Source organism: Girardinichthys multiradiatus, chromosome X (assembly GCF_021462225.1).
Source record: "Girardinichthys multiradiatus isolate DD_20200921_A chromosome X, DD_fGirMul_XY1, whole genome shotgun sequence".
Lineage (NCBI taxonomy): Eukaryota > Metazoa > Chordata > Actinopteri > Cyprinodontiformes > Goodeidae > Girardinichthys > Girardinichthys multiradiatus.
The window spans coordinates 40,213,129-40,226,352 of NC_061817.1; the positions used below are offsets into that span (position 1 = coordinate 40,213,129).

A 13,224-nucleotide genomic window follows, 5' to 3' on the forward strand; every position below is an offset into this window, starting at 1 on the left:
GCCTTGTTTTCGCAGTTGTTCTCTCCATTTTGTGAGAGCTGGTGAGACAGAGCCGACCGGGCGTCCCAGCAAGTAGAATCCCCTCAAACACAAAGACAAGTGCAAGAAGTGAAAGTTCGCCGACCAACCGCTCGCTAACCAAGTTATTATCCGAAAGGAAAGCAAATCTTATCGTATGTCCGCTATCCAGAACCTCCAAACTTTTGGTGAGTGGTTTTCGGTCGACGCAGAAGGTGGGGGAAGGGCGGGAGAACAGTTCGAAGATATTGGTGTTTTTCAGCCCGTTTTTTTATTTTATTTCAGTGTCTATTAAGTTTGTAAATGGTTTGATGTTCAAGCGTAGCTAATTGTAAGTGTGTTATTAATGATTTTCAGTTTTTACCCGACTTGAGGGCCGTAGGCCAGTATCCGCCATTACTGGGCCTAAGCGGTGCTAACGGCTGTTGGCGTCTCTAAAGGAGAGGCCCAGTACTGCTTCAGGTTTACTGTTGAGGGGTCAGTAGTTAAATATATCCGGGGGGGGGGGGGGGGGGGGGGTTATTTATATATTTAGCTTCTGTTTCTGGGTCGTTCGTGTGAAATCTGACCCCCAACCATCACATTTAAAACACAAGCAACTGAAGAGCTGACTGGTCAGTTAATCAGGAACATGGAAAAGGCTCAATCTGGGGTTTGGTTATAAATTAAAGGCATGGTTCTGATTCTGTTGTTCTTTCAGACCCCTTTGCTGATGCAACTAAGGGTGATGACCGCCTCCCAGCCGGGACAGAGGACTACATCCACATAAGAATCCAACAGCGGAACGGCAGGAAGACCCTCACTACTGTCCAGGGTATCTCGGCCGACTATGACAAGAAGAAGCTAGTCAAGGCCTTCAAGAAGGTAACCTGACAGCAGATTTCAAAGCTTCCAGTTTTTCTGCTCTGTAGCCAAGGGCCATTCCATTAACAAAAATGTTCTCCTTCTGTAACCTGAATGTCAGCTAAACAACCTCCTGAAATCCATGTTGGTCACTAGCACAGTTTAAAAGTCAAACGATTTGGTTCAAAATGATAAATGGTAGGTAAGTAAAACAGCAGAATATTTTCTAACCTTCTTTTGCTTGTTTTTTAACAGAAGTTCGCCTGCAATGGGACAGTGATTGAGCACCCGGAGTATGGTGAAGTAATCCAACTTCAGGGAGATCAGCGCAAGAATATCTGCCAGTTTTTGATTGAGGTAACATCTGAATTTACTTGAGGGCCTTGGATTGTGATATCATTAGCGCCAGATTTTAAAAGACTTATTTTTTTTTCCCTCTTGCAGATTGATCTGGCCAAAGAGGAGCAGCTCAAAGTCCACGGCTTCTAGTAGCTGTCAGCAGCCCTCTCCCCTTCTCTCCTGGAAGGCCATCAAGCACCCCCTTTCCCAACCCCCTTCTCTATGTGCTGCTGTTGCTCTTCTGCCCCGTCTCCCTCTTTTGCAACCCCGACAGCTCCTTTTAGCCAATGTGCAAATTACCTCTGAAAAACATGGGACTCTGTAACTCCACTATACCCCTACGACACCAGGGGACAGCCTCGCTCTCACAAAGACACACCACTGCAGCTCCACACATCAGGGATGAGTGGTGATGACCCTCCCTCACACACTTCCTCCTTCCATGTCCCTTTGGCTTTTTATTTTTAGGTCTGGTGCCACAAGAAGGAGGCGCCATTTCATGTAACGTTTTTGTTTTGTACTTTAAAGGTGTTTCAATAAATCGATGAGTCTCCATTTATTGCAGTGGAGTGTTGTCCTGGGGAGTCGGGTGGTGGCTGGGTGTGTGCAGGAGGGTCAGACCTGTTTACTTTGGTTTAAAGCTGCAGAGAGGCGAGGGTCTGAACTGGAGCTCTGTGGTGAATCTGTAACAGCTGGGATGGAGCCACACTGGGTATCTGGTTTCATCTCACAACAGTTCATTCTAATGTGCTTATGGATGCTTTTAATGTCCTAAAAAGCAATAATTTATGCAGAAGTATTGAAGCAAAAATCCAAACCATGGTGACCAGAGGTGGATAGGTTTCTTTCTTTTTTTGCCTTTGTTTCAATAAAGTTGAGCCCTAACATGTAGGAGTGGTTTTTACTCTTTGGAGAGAGAGGTTACACCTCATGTTAAAACCAACTGAAGGATTTTATCCCATAAAGATTACATAAAGGGTGACCTTGGGTTTACTGCTGTTTGGCCTGCAACGAGAAAAAACTAAAGTCAGTTTATGGATATGAAACATGAGGCTAAAAGACGATCTGGATGATTTAATGTGAGGAGAAAACATTTCCTCCAAACTGCAGCCTTTAGTCATTTAAAGCACTATTTTCATAAAACTGAATTACAGAAAAATTAGAATATTGAAATGTTTATTTCAGGAACTGGGTAAAATAATTATGGGAAAAATGGTTCTAGGTCAGTTTTGATCCTGGGAGTAGAAATGTTTAATGGATGCTATAGGTGAGAAAGCTGGTCGGGGCTGAATAACGTAAAGTTGTGCAGGGTGGTTGATCAGAGAATGAGTCTTGAACAGGAGAACGAACAGTTTAATAGTAATAAAGAAAAACTCATTTTGACGTGAGTTAAGATTTTTAGCTGATAAGTGGATGAGTCAAAACAGTTTTTTTGTTTTTGATTGAGCATGCTTGTGATTTAAGTAGTTCGTCAACCACTATTTAAAATGGAGAGAATCTGCAAAGAGAACGTCTGCTGGATGCTTCATGTTTGTGAAGATGCCCTAAGCTGGGTTTATATTTGGAGGTTCAGAACCGACCCTCCTGACAGCCATTAGAAGTCCAGTAACTTTACATAAAGTCAAAAATCTACCTAAATCAAGCTGGGCCTGTGGCAGTAATCCAGCCTGGTTTGAACAGTAATGACCTCCTGAACCCAGTTTGTTGAGCTGCAGCTGCCTCAAGTATTTGTGATAGCTGATAATGAGTCTGTGACATCACTGTGTGTCTTGCTTTGTTGGAATAATCTGTTTAGATGGCTTTGACCCCTCTTGTACAGCCCCTTCATGTGAGTGGTCTGGTCCAGGTGTTCTGTTGTATTCCTTGGTACCTGTGGAGACCATCTGCGCAGATAGTCCCTGGAGTTGGTATGGACCTCCTCCTCCTGGTCCACAAAGTCACTGATGGAGTTCCTGTACTCCATTTTAGATATACAAAAATGGCTGAATCATCAGAACATTTCTGAACAAAGCAAATTATTTAGTGGCAAATAACCACATTTTAAATGTGTGGCTCAAAATCCAAACATATGGCTCTTCAGGACTTTTCACCTTTAACAGTTTTTTAACTACATTTTATTTACGTTTTTGTTGACAATTTTTAGCATTTTAAAACATCAAACATATTTTATTTATGGAAAGATACGTCTGGGAGGCATAAATCTAAACAAACCATCAGGCACAGAACTAACAGAAACCCTGTCAGGAAACAGTTTTTAATTTAGTCAGTCAGTCATTTTCTACCGCTTATTCCATAGTGGGTCGCGGGGGAGCTGGTGCTTATCTCCAGCAGTCTATGGGCGAGAGGCAGGGTACACCCTGGACAGGTCGCCAGTCCATCGCAGGGCAATTTTTAATTTAATTCAGTTTTATTCATATAGACCACAACACATGTCGTCTCAAGGTTCTTCACAACAGTCAGGTTCATACATTCCAATTAATCATAACCATTGAACAGTTCAGTCAGATTCAGTTATTTATTCAAATTGGATAAAAAGTTTTTCTATCTAAGGAAACCCAGCAGATTACATCCAGTCAGTGACTTGCAGCATTCACTCCTCCTGGATGAGCATGTAGAGACAGTGGACAGTCACTGGTGTTGACTTTGCAGCAATCCCTCATACTGAGCATGCATGTAGCGACAGTGGAGAGGAAAAACTCCCTTTTAACAGGAAGAAACCTCCAGCAGAACCAGAACCAGGCTCAGTGTGAGCGGCCATCTGCCACGACCAACTGGGGGTTAGAGAGAACAGAGCAGAGACACAAAGAGAACAAAGAAGCACTGATCCAGGAGTACTTTCTATGGGAAGGAAAAGTAAATGTTAATGGATGTAGCTCCTTTAGTCGTTTCATCTAGAAAGAAAGAACAGATAAACTCTGATCCAGTTTTCAAGGTTAGAGTCTGAAAGAGAGCACATAGAGTTAGTTACAGTAGAAGCTCAGTCAGTAGCCATGTCTAGGAGAGAGAAAGGGTTAAACACTAAAAGACAGGGCTATGTGGATCATCTGTAGAAGGTGAGCATTAAGTTGTTGCCAGCAGAAGCTCGGACGATTCCCCTCTCCAGAAAGGTGTCACAGGTAGACACAGAGTCAGGCCAGGTGTAGCTTCTAGGAAGAGAAAAGAGAAAAAACATAAAGTTAAAAGCTTAAATAACAGCAAATAATGCAGAATTGGAGAGTAGTATGAGAATGTAGCAGAGAGAATGAAAGTGGTCATTATGTCCTCCAGCAGTCTAAGCCTATAGCAGCATAACTACAGAGATAGCTCAGGATAACCTAAGCCACTCTAACTATAAGCTTTATCAAAAAGGAAAGTTTTAAGCCTAGCCTTAAAAGTAGACAGGGTGTCTGCCTCACGGACTAAAACTGGGAGCTGGTTCCACAGGAGAGGAGCCTGATAACTAAAGAATCTGCCTCCCATTCTACTTCTAGAGACTCTAGGAACCACCAGTAAACCTGCAGTCTGAGAACAAAGTGCTCTGTTAGGAACATATGGACCAATCAGATCTCTGATGTATGATGGAGATAGATCATTAAGGGCTTTATATGTGAGGAGGAGAATTTTAAATTCTATTCTGGATTTAACAGGGAGCCAATGAAGGGAAGCTAAAATAGGAGAAATATGATCTCTCTTTTAATTTTCATCAGAACTCTTGCTGCAGCATTTTGAATCAGCTGAAGGCTTTTAACTGCATTTTGTGGACATCCTGATAGTAAAGAATTACAATAGTCCAGCCTTGAAGTAACAAATGCATGGACTAGTTTTTCAGCGTCACTCCTGGACAGGATATTTCTAATTTTGGTAATGTTCTGGAGATGAAAGAAGGAAACCCTAGAAACCTGTTTAATATGGGATTTAAATGACATGTCCTAGTCAAAGATAACACCAAGGTTTTTTACTTTATTATCAGAGGTCAATTTAATGCCATCTAGGTTAAGTGATTGACTAAGCAGTTTCTTTTTTAAAGACTCCGGTCCAAAGACAACAACTTCTGTCTTGTCTGAATTTAAAAGCAAAAAATTTAACATCATCCAAGTTTTTATATCTTCAAGACATGCTTGTAGTCTATCTAACTGGTTGGGCTCATCAGGATTTATGGATAAGTAAAGCTGAGTATCATCAGCGTAACAGTGAAAATGTATCCGATGCTGCCTGATAATTTGACCTATTGGAAGCATATAAATAGTAAAGAGAATTGGCCCAAGTACTGAACCCTGTGGTACTCCACAATTAACCCTGGAGTTTAAAGATGATTTATCATTTACATGAACAAACTGGAATCTGTCAGACAGATAAGATTTAAACCAGCCTAGCGCTGTTCCCCTGATCCCTACAGCATATTCCAGCCTTTCTAAGAGAATTTTGAGATTGACTGGTTTACAATATTTAAAAATTATAAAATATTTTAAAAAATTATAAATTATTTAAAATAATTAAATAATTTGGTTGGGATTGGGTCTAACATACAAGTTGAAGGTTTAGATGAAGCTAATATTTCTGATAACTCAGGAAGCTCCACAGGATCAAAACAGTCCAAACACAAATCAGGTTCTGCCGTTATTTCCAATGTTGTCTCACTTGCTGAGGATGAAGTAATCATCTTCAGGAGTATGTCAAAGATTTTCTTTTTCATAGAATTAATTTTGATTGGATCAACATAATAAATGGATTCATGCAGGATTACATGATTTTCCGTCCTTCTGTTGCACATCACCATGGACATCAAATCAAATAAAATCAGACATTATGATTAATAAAACAATTATTAATAATTTAGCGATTTACACAGAAGAATGTTTAGCTGGTCTAATCTTTTTAAGTTGCTCAGATGATGCTACACTGGGAAAGGCTTTAATTTTGTAGTACATTTAGAAGTATCATCATATGCATTCAGATGCAACACAAGATACCGTGTTAGACATAATTCAGTTAATATTCCGAATAAAAGTGAGAGAAGGTGATTCTTGCACACATTTCAAGTGGAGGGAAATGAGTTGGCAGCAAAAACAAACACTTTAAAATACATGAATGTAAAACACAGAGACCTGAGGTTAAAAGTGTATTAAAGTTCAAATGAAAAAGAAATGAGAAACAACTAAGACTAAGAAGAGATGGAGAGAAAATATTGAAGAATGTCGGAGAGCTGAGAAGGAGCAAGTGAACCGAAACAAGAACACTGATATTTGGACCTACCTATGTTCATGACCCTTATTAACACGAATAAACATGACACAGGTCATTATTGTGGACCGGAAGACTTTATTCAATATCAGCAGCAAAGATAGAAACTTTAAAGTGCTTGTGACACGTTTTTCCCACAAATGCAGAAATTGAAACAAAACATCTTAATATTGAAGGAATTGGGCAGTAACTGACATGATATTAGGATTAAAGACGAGATAAAACACAATTGTGACGCAAAATAAGCATATTTTTGTTGTTAAATTTTGTGAGTCCAAAGTCGCCAGGAAGTGACATCAGAAGGGAAGTCTCTGGTCATTCATTGTGTGAGCCTCAAACGGTTCAGGTAGAAGCCAAGTTGTGTTAAAAACAGCGTTAATATGGTGAAACGGTGCATTGCTGGTGGTGACAACAACAGTCTGCACTACTTTCCTGAAGGGAAGAGGATCAGAGCTGCCTGGATCAGAGCTGGAAAACTGAGGAGGAACAGATGGGCTGGTCCCACCAAGCACAGCCAGGTGTGATCCGAGGACTTCTCAGCAAACTGCTTCGAACAAGAAAACCTCTGAATTCACCAGAGAAATTATGTCAGAGGTCAGATATCTGACAGAAGAAGGAGGATGTTGAAGCCGAGTCTATAGCCTCGCTGTTCAGAGCATCTGATGGGAAAAGATCTGATGGTGTCTTCAGATCTTGAATCATCCCTTGTGTTGCTGCTGCTGCTCCATGCTGCTCACTTTACCTCTAGTTGTTTCACTTGGGGCCGTATTTACTGTAACCCTGGATTTACACGGTATCTGCTTCGGTCCAGTCCGGTCCGGTCCGCTGCGAAGCCCGTTGGAGCTCCAAGAACCATAGGCAGATCGCTCAATAAAAGCCAGTGATAAATGCGGCAGCAAGTCCAAAACAAGTCATTCTGTGGAACTTAAACCAGTTAAACTGCCTCATTTTTTTTTTGTTTTATGCATCCAGATATTTTCATGCATTTTGTTCTACAATGGATGAGTTCACTGAGACCAGAGAAGCTATATTTGTTGCTTCATTTGGTGCATTTAATGTTTAATTGCTCGGTTTATAATACCTTAGTTAACCCAGTAACTGATCTAATTGATCTAATGTTAACAACTGCTAATATAAAGCCAGTTATAAATATATATAAGCCAGATCTAGTCCGTCTCTAGTGAATTATTTTGAAAATCCAGATGTTGTGCTGGTTCTGTTTCCTGGTGGTCCAGTATGATTCATACATATTGACTCCAGCTGTGCTCCAGCATCCTGGAACAATAGACTCTGGTGGAACCAGATGGCCGTCCACCGCCTGATGAAAGCTGAATGTCTTCTCCTGACTCTTCTGAGTCTCTCTGATGGTGACTGAAATATTTCTAAAGAAATATCAGATTCTTGGCTGTTGTCTGTGTTGCTGCTGTTGTAGCAGCAGTCAGTTGACTGAAGGGTTCCTCTCTGGCGTCATAAAAAAGCACAAAGGAGTAGTCTGGAAATGCCTTTTAGTGAAATTTATGACCATATATCAACAACCGTTCATATAGTGGCATTAATTTACTTTGTAAAATATTTTATTAATGTTTTCTTCCATAAATGTAATTGGATTTATCATTAAAAATTCGACGTCACAGGCACTTTAAACTAATTTATTAGAAAATAGGGTTGTGGCTATAAGTGGATCCTGATCCACGCCGATCCAGAAGGTGGCGCTGCTGAATCTAAAGGAGGTTGTAAGAGAGGAAGGAAGGAAAGAAGTTTGTTGCTGTCGCCTCTTCGGTCCCTCGCAGGGATCCATCTGTCTCCATGGTAACATGGCTGCTTCTGTCATTGCTAGTTCGTTTTTTTAGAAATCAATTTTAATTTTTCCTGCTTTTCTTCTCTATTTAACGATGAGAAGGAAGACATTTGACTTCAGCTGGTTTGTATCCGAGTTGAAAGGTTTCCGTCACACACCGAGGAGCCGCACTGAGCGGTAGGTTTCTATCTGCGCCATTTATTTCCCCCAGAAACCCGCAGTTACTGACGGTTCCATCATGTCAGCTTCATTTAGGCGCTTGTTTTTCGGTGAACTTTTCCCTGCTAACGGACTCAAACTTGAGCTGTTGGCCTCTGGTCATAACTCCATTAAACGGGATTTTTCACTAAATTCTGGACAGAACTTGCTAAGTTCACTTTTAAGATCTAAGATCAGTTGACTGGTCAGACCTGGACTTGGATGTTCTACTGAATACATCATCTTTTACATCTAACCATCTTCTGCTGTTCATCAAAGTTCTGGTCATGGAGATATAAAATGAATTGTGACAACGATAAACTCCAATTAACGATGACTGAAAACCACCAAATTTGACAGTATTGTCAGGGGCGCTACTTCTGGTATTTTCTTCATGGTTTCCTCCATGGGAGCTTCAATAAATATTCCTAATATGTGAGTAAAATGAGATTGAATGCAATTTAGTGATAAAAATCCCTATTCTTTCTATAAGCGGTGCCCTAACGAGGGGATGTTTTTAAGAGCAGTATTTGTGTTTGTGACATTTAGTCCCAGATACAGAGTTCACGTATATTTTTAATCATTATCACAATAAATACCACAAACTATTGTCCATATGTTCGTTGTTTGCTTCGGACAGCTTTTGTCCCACGATAAATGACATTTTCATTTGAAAATTGCTTTCTGTATTCCCTTCAGACGATCCCAAAAACAAATGAAACTGATACGAGGGAAATTCGTTGTCTGCATGCATAATTCACTCTGATCGGTTACAGACATTAATAAGGTAAAGTGATATTTTCTCTCAGGTTTCCTGGAAGTTCCTGTGACAGCTGAAGGATTTCCTTCACAGACGGAGAATGCAGGTCAGGACCTTCAAAATGAAATCTAGGTTCTTCTGCAGCTTTGACCTCACAAGGTTCACGTTTCCTTCATCTTGCTCCTCAGGTTCTGCCAATCTGGGGGCTCGCCATCCCTCTCCCAGCTGTGATGATGATCACGGTCAGTCTTTACATGGTGGTCCTGGGGGTCGGGCTGTGGATTCGATACTGCCTCAAGGTTGGTCCTGATGGCCTGCTTGATAATGAAGAACTGTGACTTGTTGTCCACCTGCAGTTTGAGAAGTAAAGTATTTGTTTACTGGAGCTGAGTATGGACAACACCTTCACACCCCTTTAAGTTTTCCACAGTGTTTTGTTTCAACCTCAATTTTTAGTGGGTTTTGCTGAGGTTTTATGTGACCCAGTAGTGCAGAAAACGATAAAGGGCTTCTGTTTTGGGTTCTCTGATGATCATAGTTTTCAACATTGTTACAAATAAAAGCTGAAAAGTTTGGGGTTATTGGTGTTCATGTACTTCTTCCTTACGCTTGTTATTTTCCATCATCTGGTGTTTCCACGGTAGCCTTTGAGCTATCGGATCCTTGGACATCCATCCAACTGGTCAAATGTTCTTTTGGCAAGCAGAGCATGAATGCATTGAACTTGAGTTGGATTGCAATAGCGCACACAATGATATTGCATTGGTTTTTGTGGTTTAATATTTTGCAGCTATGGATTTGTGTGATCTTCCCACAGGACTATTGTTCCCTTGGATGTGGCAGCTGCTGTCCAAACATCTCTGTGTGTGAGCAGTGCTTCAGACTGGCTGTAATGTGTGATTGCCGTCTGCCAGGCGTCAGCTCCTTCCTGCCTGATTCCTGCTCCTCACCTTCTGTAAGTAAACCTCCAGCAGTCTTATCTTCTGTCTGCACAGAAAGGTCCCGACGCCCTCGTCTTTTTTCCGTCAATTAACTTCAGTTGAGTCATGGGTGGTACTTTTATTTACAGAAAGTTTCTTTGATTTAATAAATGTGGAAGTCAATCATGAAATAAAGTTGAGAAGTATTCAGACAATAGAAAAGTGTTTGTTCAGTCCTTAATACTGAAGAATAATTATTGATAGGAACAGTGTGTAAGTTTGAGACAGCTTCAGAATATTACGAGGTGGTTTTGTTTCTTTGTTAGGTGGGCTGCAGTTCTGATCCTGTCAGCCGTGAGGAGTGTTTAAAACCCAGAGGTATTACTAGATGCAGGCAAGGTGCTTTAAATAGATGTTTCATCATCATGGTAATCAAAAGATTGTCCTCATCATCATCACAGGCTGATTGATGAAGGACCCTCCAGAAAATAATTCAAACAAAGGTTCCTTTGAATGTTGATGATTTTAAGGAGCTTCAACAATATTCTAGACATTCAGTTTGGTAAAAGTTCCTCTGTAATGGATGAGGTTAGAGTTGATCCTTCAGACTGATGGATCCATGAACTGGTTTATTGGAGGTAAAACATGGAATCAGTTTACCTTCTGCTGGTCTTCTCACAGTGCGTCAACATGGACTGTGCCTGCACCTGTCAGCCTCCTGAGTGCGACTCCTGCAACTGCCTCTGCTTTGAGATCCGGATCAAGTAGGAGAGAGGAGCGGTGCTGATCCATTTGGAATTTATGGTGAATAACTGACATGATGAGATGCAACTCCAAACTGTCACCATGACTCGTTCTCACTTGTTCCCTCAGTAGTTTACTATCAGACTAACTCTAGTTTTAGAGTTAGTTATTTTCTTTGGATGGTGTGGACTTATTATTTTTTATTGTTCCTGTCTAAACACACTTAAAAAACAAATGATATGTATATATTTTCCTAAATAAAGCCAAAACTGAAATCTAAGCTTGCCAGTTCTTCTCTTAATTGATGTTCTTCATCACAGTCGGACAGAAAATCATATTGAAAACTCAAAATAACCATTTGATCACAATCAGACAAACAACATCTAATAGGTTTCTCCTATGTTTGTTTAGGTGAACATCAGCACCATCAGAAGCATTATGAAGGGCATCAGCTGCAGTTCAGAACTGTTTTCTGCCATTGTACGCTATAACTGTGTATAATGTTATTATTTGTTTTCATTTATTTCTCTGAATTCATTATTTCCACCTTTGCCTTTTAAATAATTTCATTTTCTGCAGACACAAAAACAAGATTAGGGTCTCAGCTGAGAGTTAAAAATGATCAAGACATTGTTTGACCACTAGATGGAGCACATGCTTCACATTAAGGGTCTCTGTAGGTTTCTAGCAATATATAGAAAGGTTATAATTTAGACCTGCCTCAGATCCCAGTGCAATTCATATACAGATGATTATTTAGAAATAAATATATGTTCAAATCAACACAGTTCAGTCATACATAAAGATTCAGTTCAGTCCAAGCTGATCCTACTCACTGTACAGTACAGCCACAATCAGTTGAACATGTAATGATCAGATGGTGAAATGTTTTCTTTAAGACAGATGAGCTGATTGCTTCCAGGAATTGACTTAGCAGCAGTCAACAGTGGAAAAGCTAACAGCATCCCACCTGCTTTCTGATTGTCTTGCACAAGGAAGATGCTAATAGATGTTTAATTTGGACATCTTCTGACACCTCCATGGTGGGTTGGTCCTAAGTGTAAGAATCTACTTTAAACATTTGCTGCTTCCTACAACCTGCTCCTTGCCAAGGAGTAATCTTGCTGTAGAAGGTGGGTTGATCTTTGCTGCAGGCGGACGAAGGTAAAAACAGAAACACAAAGCAGATAAAACATGGAGAACAATGTTTTAAACAAGTGGAACTAACTTGTCTGTCTGCTGGTCTCTTAATCTGTTCATTGTCCACCTGCACCTCTGTCTCCACACCAGCTCAGCACTAAGAGCCCACACAAATCAGCCATCATGATGTCCTCGGGCACTGATTAATGGAGGAATCTACAACGCATATTTAAATGGTACGCTGTCATTGCCCAAGAAGTCACGTAAATATATCCATGTTCAGAAGCTTAAATTAACATACACACGTATCCAAATTCATTTATATAAGCTTTGCTTATGGTTGCAATGTGACAACATGTGAAAAAGTTCAACAGTGTGAGAACCTGGGTCTAATGCAGCCTTGTCTACAGACATGATGCTGGATGAATAACAACCTGCTGGATTTAGGTCCACCTGACCCATAAATGATGATGTGGATCAGTCCTGGTGTCCCATGTTTGAGGTCTAAAGCAGACTGTTTCATGTTCCACGACTCAACAGCTTGTCACCGTGTTCTGTTTGACCCATTATACCTACAGGGGTGCACTGAAAAAGAGAAACATCCAGAACATGCAGAACAGCGTCAATGCTATGATTCTGGTACATCTGCTCTACCCTGTCACTCTGGCTGCAATCAGCAGATTAGATGCACCTGGTGGCTGCTGCAGTGCAATCTGTGGAAAGCCAAGCATCTGTGTCTTCCCTGATATATACTGACTCTGACAAGAAGACGGTGCCAGATTTTTGAAAGCCATCTTGTGAGTAGATATCCAGCGTTCCTTCCTGTCTGATCATTGTTCTTGACCTTGCTTTGCCTTTTGGATTTATGCCTCTGCCTGCCCCTTGCCTGACGCCTCTGGTTCCGATCGTTGACCCTGTTTCTGTCCTTGGATTATTGAGCCTGGAGTCACTTCTTACCTGTGCTGTGGAGATCACCGCCTGCCGCCCACTGAGGTTTCCCCTCTGGGTTTCAAGTTCCACTCAAGACAAAAGCAGGTTAGTGACTTTTCTGATCCCTGCAAAATCTGGAGAGACTACAAGTCACTAATCTCTCTTTCTGCCTCAGTGATTCCTGGAAGCTGTGAGGAGTGTTACCTGTGTGATGTTTTCCTGTGGCTGAATAAACCTTTTTAAACTTTCAGTACTGTGTCTGGCTGAATTTTGGGTCCGCCTGTTTCTGATTCATAGCAGTTAATTGGACACAA

The 13,224-nt window shown here is 40.9% G+C and overlaps 2 protein-coding genes across 5 annotated transcripts; both read left to right on the forward strand.

The window, feature by feature from the left end:
- Positions 1–14: 14 nt before the first annotated feature.
- Positions 15–1,755, forward strand: LOC124862385 (eukaryotic translation initiation factor 1b). Its single transcript, XM_047356262.1, has 4 exons — positions 15–206; positions 719–882; positions 1,117–1,218; positions 1,306–1,755. The coding sequence occupies exons 1-4, from the start codon at positions 176–178 to the stop codon at positions 1,348–1,350; spliced, it is 342 nt and encodes a 113-aa protein (XP_047212218.1). The 5' UTR covers positions 15–175; the 3' UTR covers positions 1,351–1,755.
- Positions 1,756–8,153: 6,398 nt separating this feature from the next.
- LOC124863153 (guanine nucleotide-binding protein subunit gamma 4-like) lies at positions 8,154–11,120 on the forward strand. 4 transcript variants are annotated; one of them, XM_047357413.1, is made up of 7 exons: positions 8,154–8,229; positions 8,321–8,395; positions 9,226–9,282; positions 9,365–9,475; positions 9,994–10,131; positions 10,423–10,474; positions 10,778–11,120. In XM_047357413.1, the coding sequence occupies exons 3-7, from the start codon at positions 9,277–9,279 to the stop codon at positions 10,816–10,818; spliced, it is 348 nt and encodes a 115-aa protein (XP_047213369.1). In that variant the 5' UTR covers positions 8,154–8,229; positions 8,321–8,395; positions 9,226–9,276; the 3' UTR covers positions 10,819–11,120. The 4 variants fall into 4 exon arrangements, with proteins under 4 accessions (XP_047213369.1, XP_047213368.1, XP_047213371.1 ...); XM_047357412.1 differs by having other exon boundaries at positions 8,182–8,395; XM_047357414.1 differs by lacking the exons at positions 8,154–8,229; positions 8,321–8,395 and adding an exon at positions 8,415–8,851.
- Positions 11,121–13,224: the final 2,104 nt, after the last annotated feature.

Coding starts and splice junctions, on each gene's coding strand:
- LOC124862385 (XM_047356262.1), top strand. CDS start 176: ATGTCCGCTATCCAGAACCTCCAAACTTTTG. Junction 207..718: donor CCAGAACCTCCAAACTTTTG/GTGAGTGGTTTT, acceptor TTGTTCTTTCAG/ACCCCTTTGCTGATGCAACT. Junction 883..1,116: donor TAGTCAAGGCCTTCAAGAAG/GTAACCTGACAG, acceptor GTTTTTTAACAG/AAGTTCGCCTGCAATGGGAC.
- LOC124863153 (XM_047357413.1), top strand. Junction 9,476..9,993: donor GGATTCGATACTGCCTCAAG/GTTGGTCCTGAT, acceptor ATCTTCCCACAG/GACTATTGTTCCCTTGGATG. Junction 10,132..10,422: donor ATTCCTGCTCCTCACCTTCT/GTAAGTAAACCT, acceptor TTTCTTTGTTAG/GTGGGCTGCAGTTCTGATCC.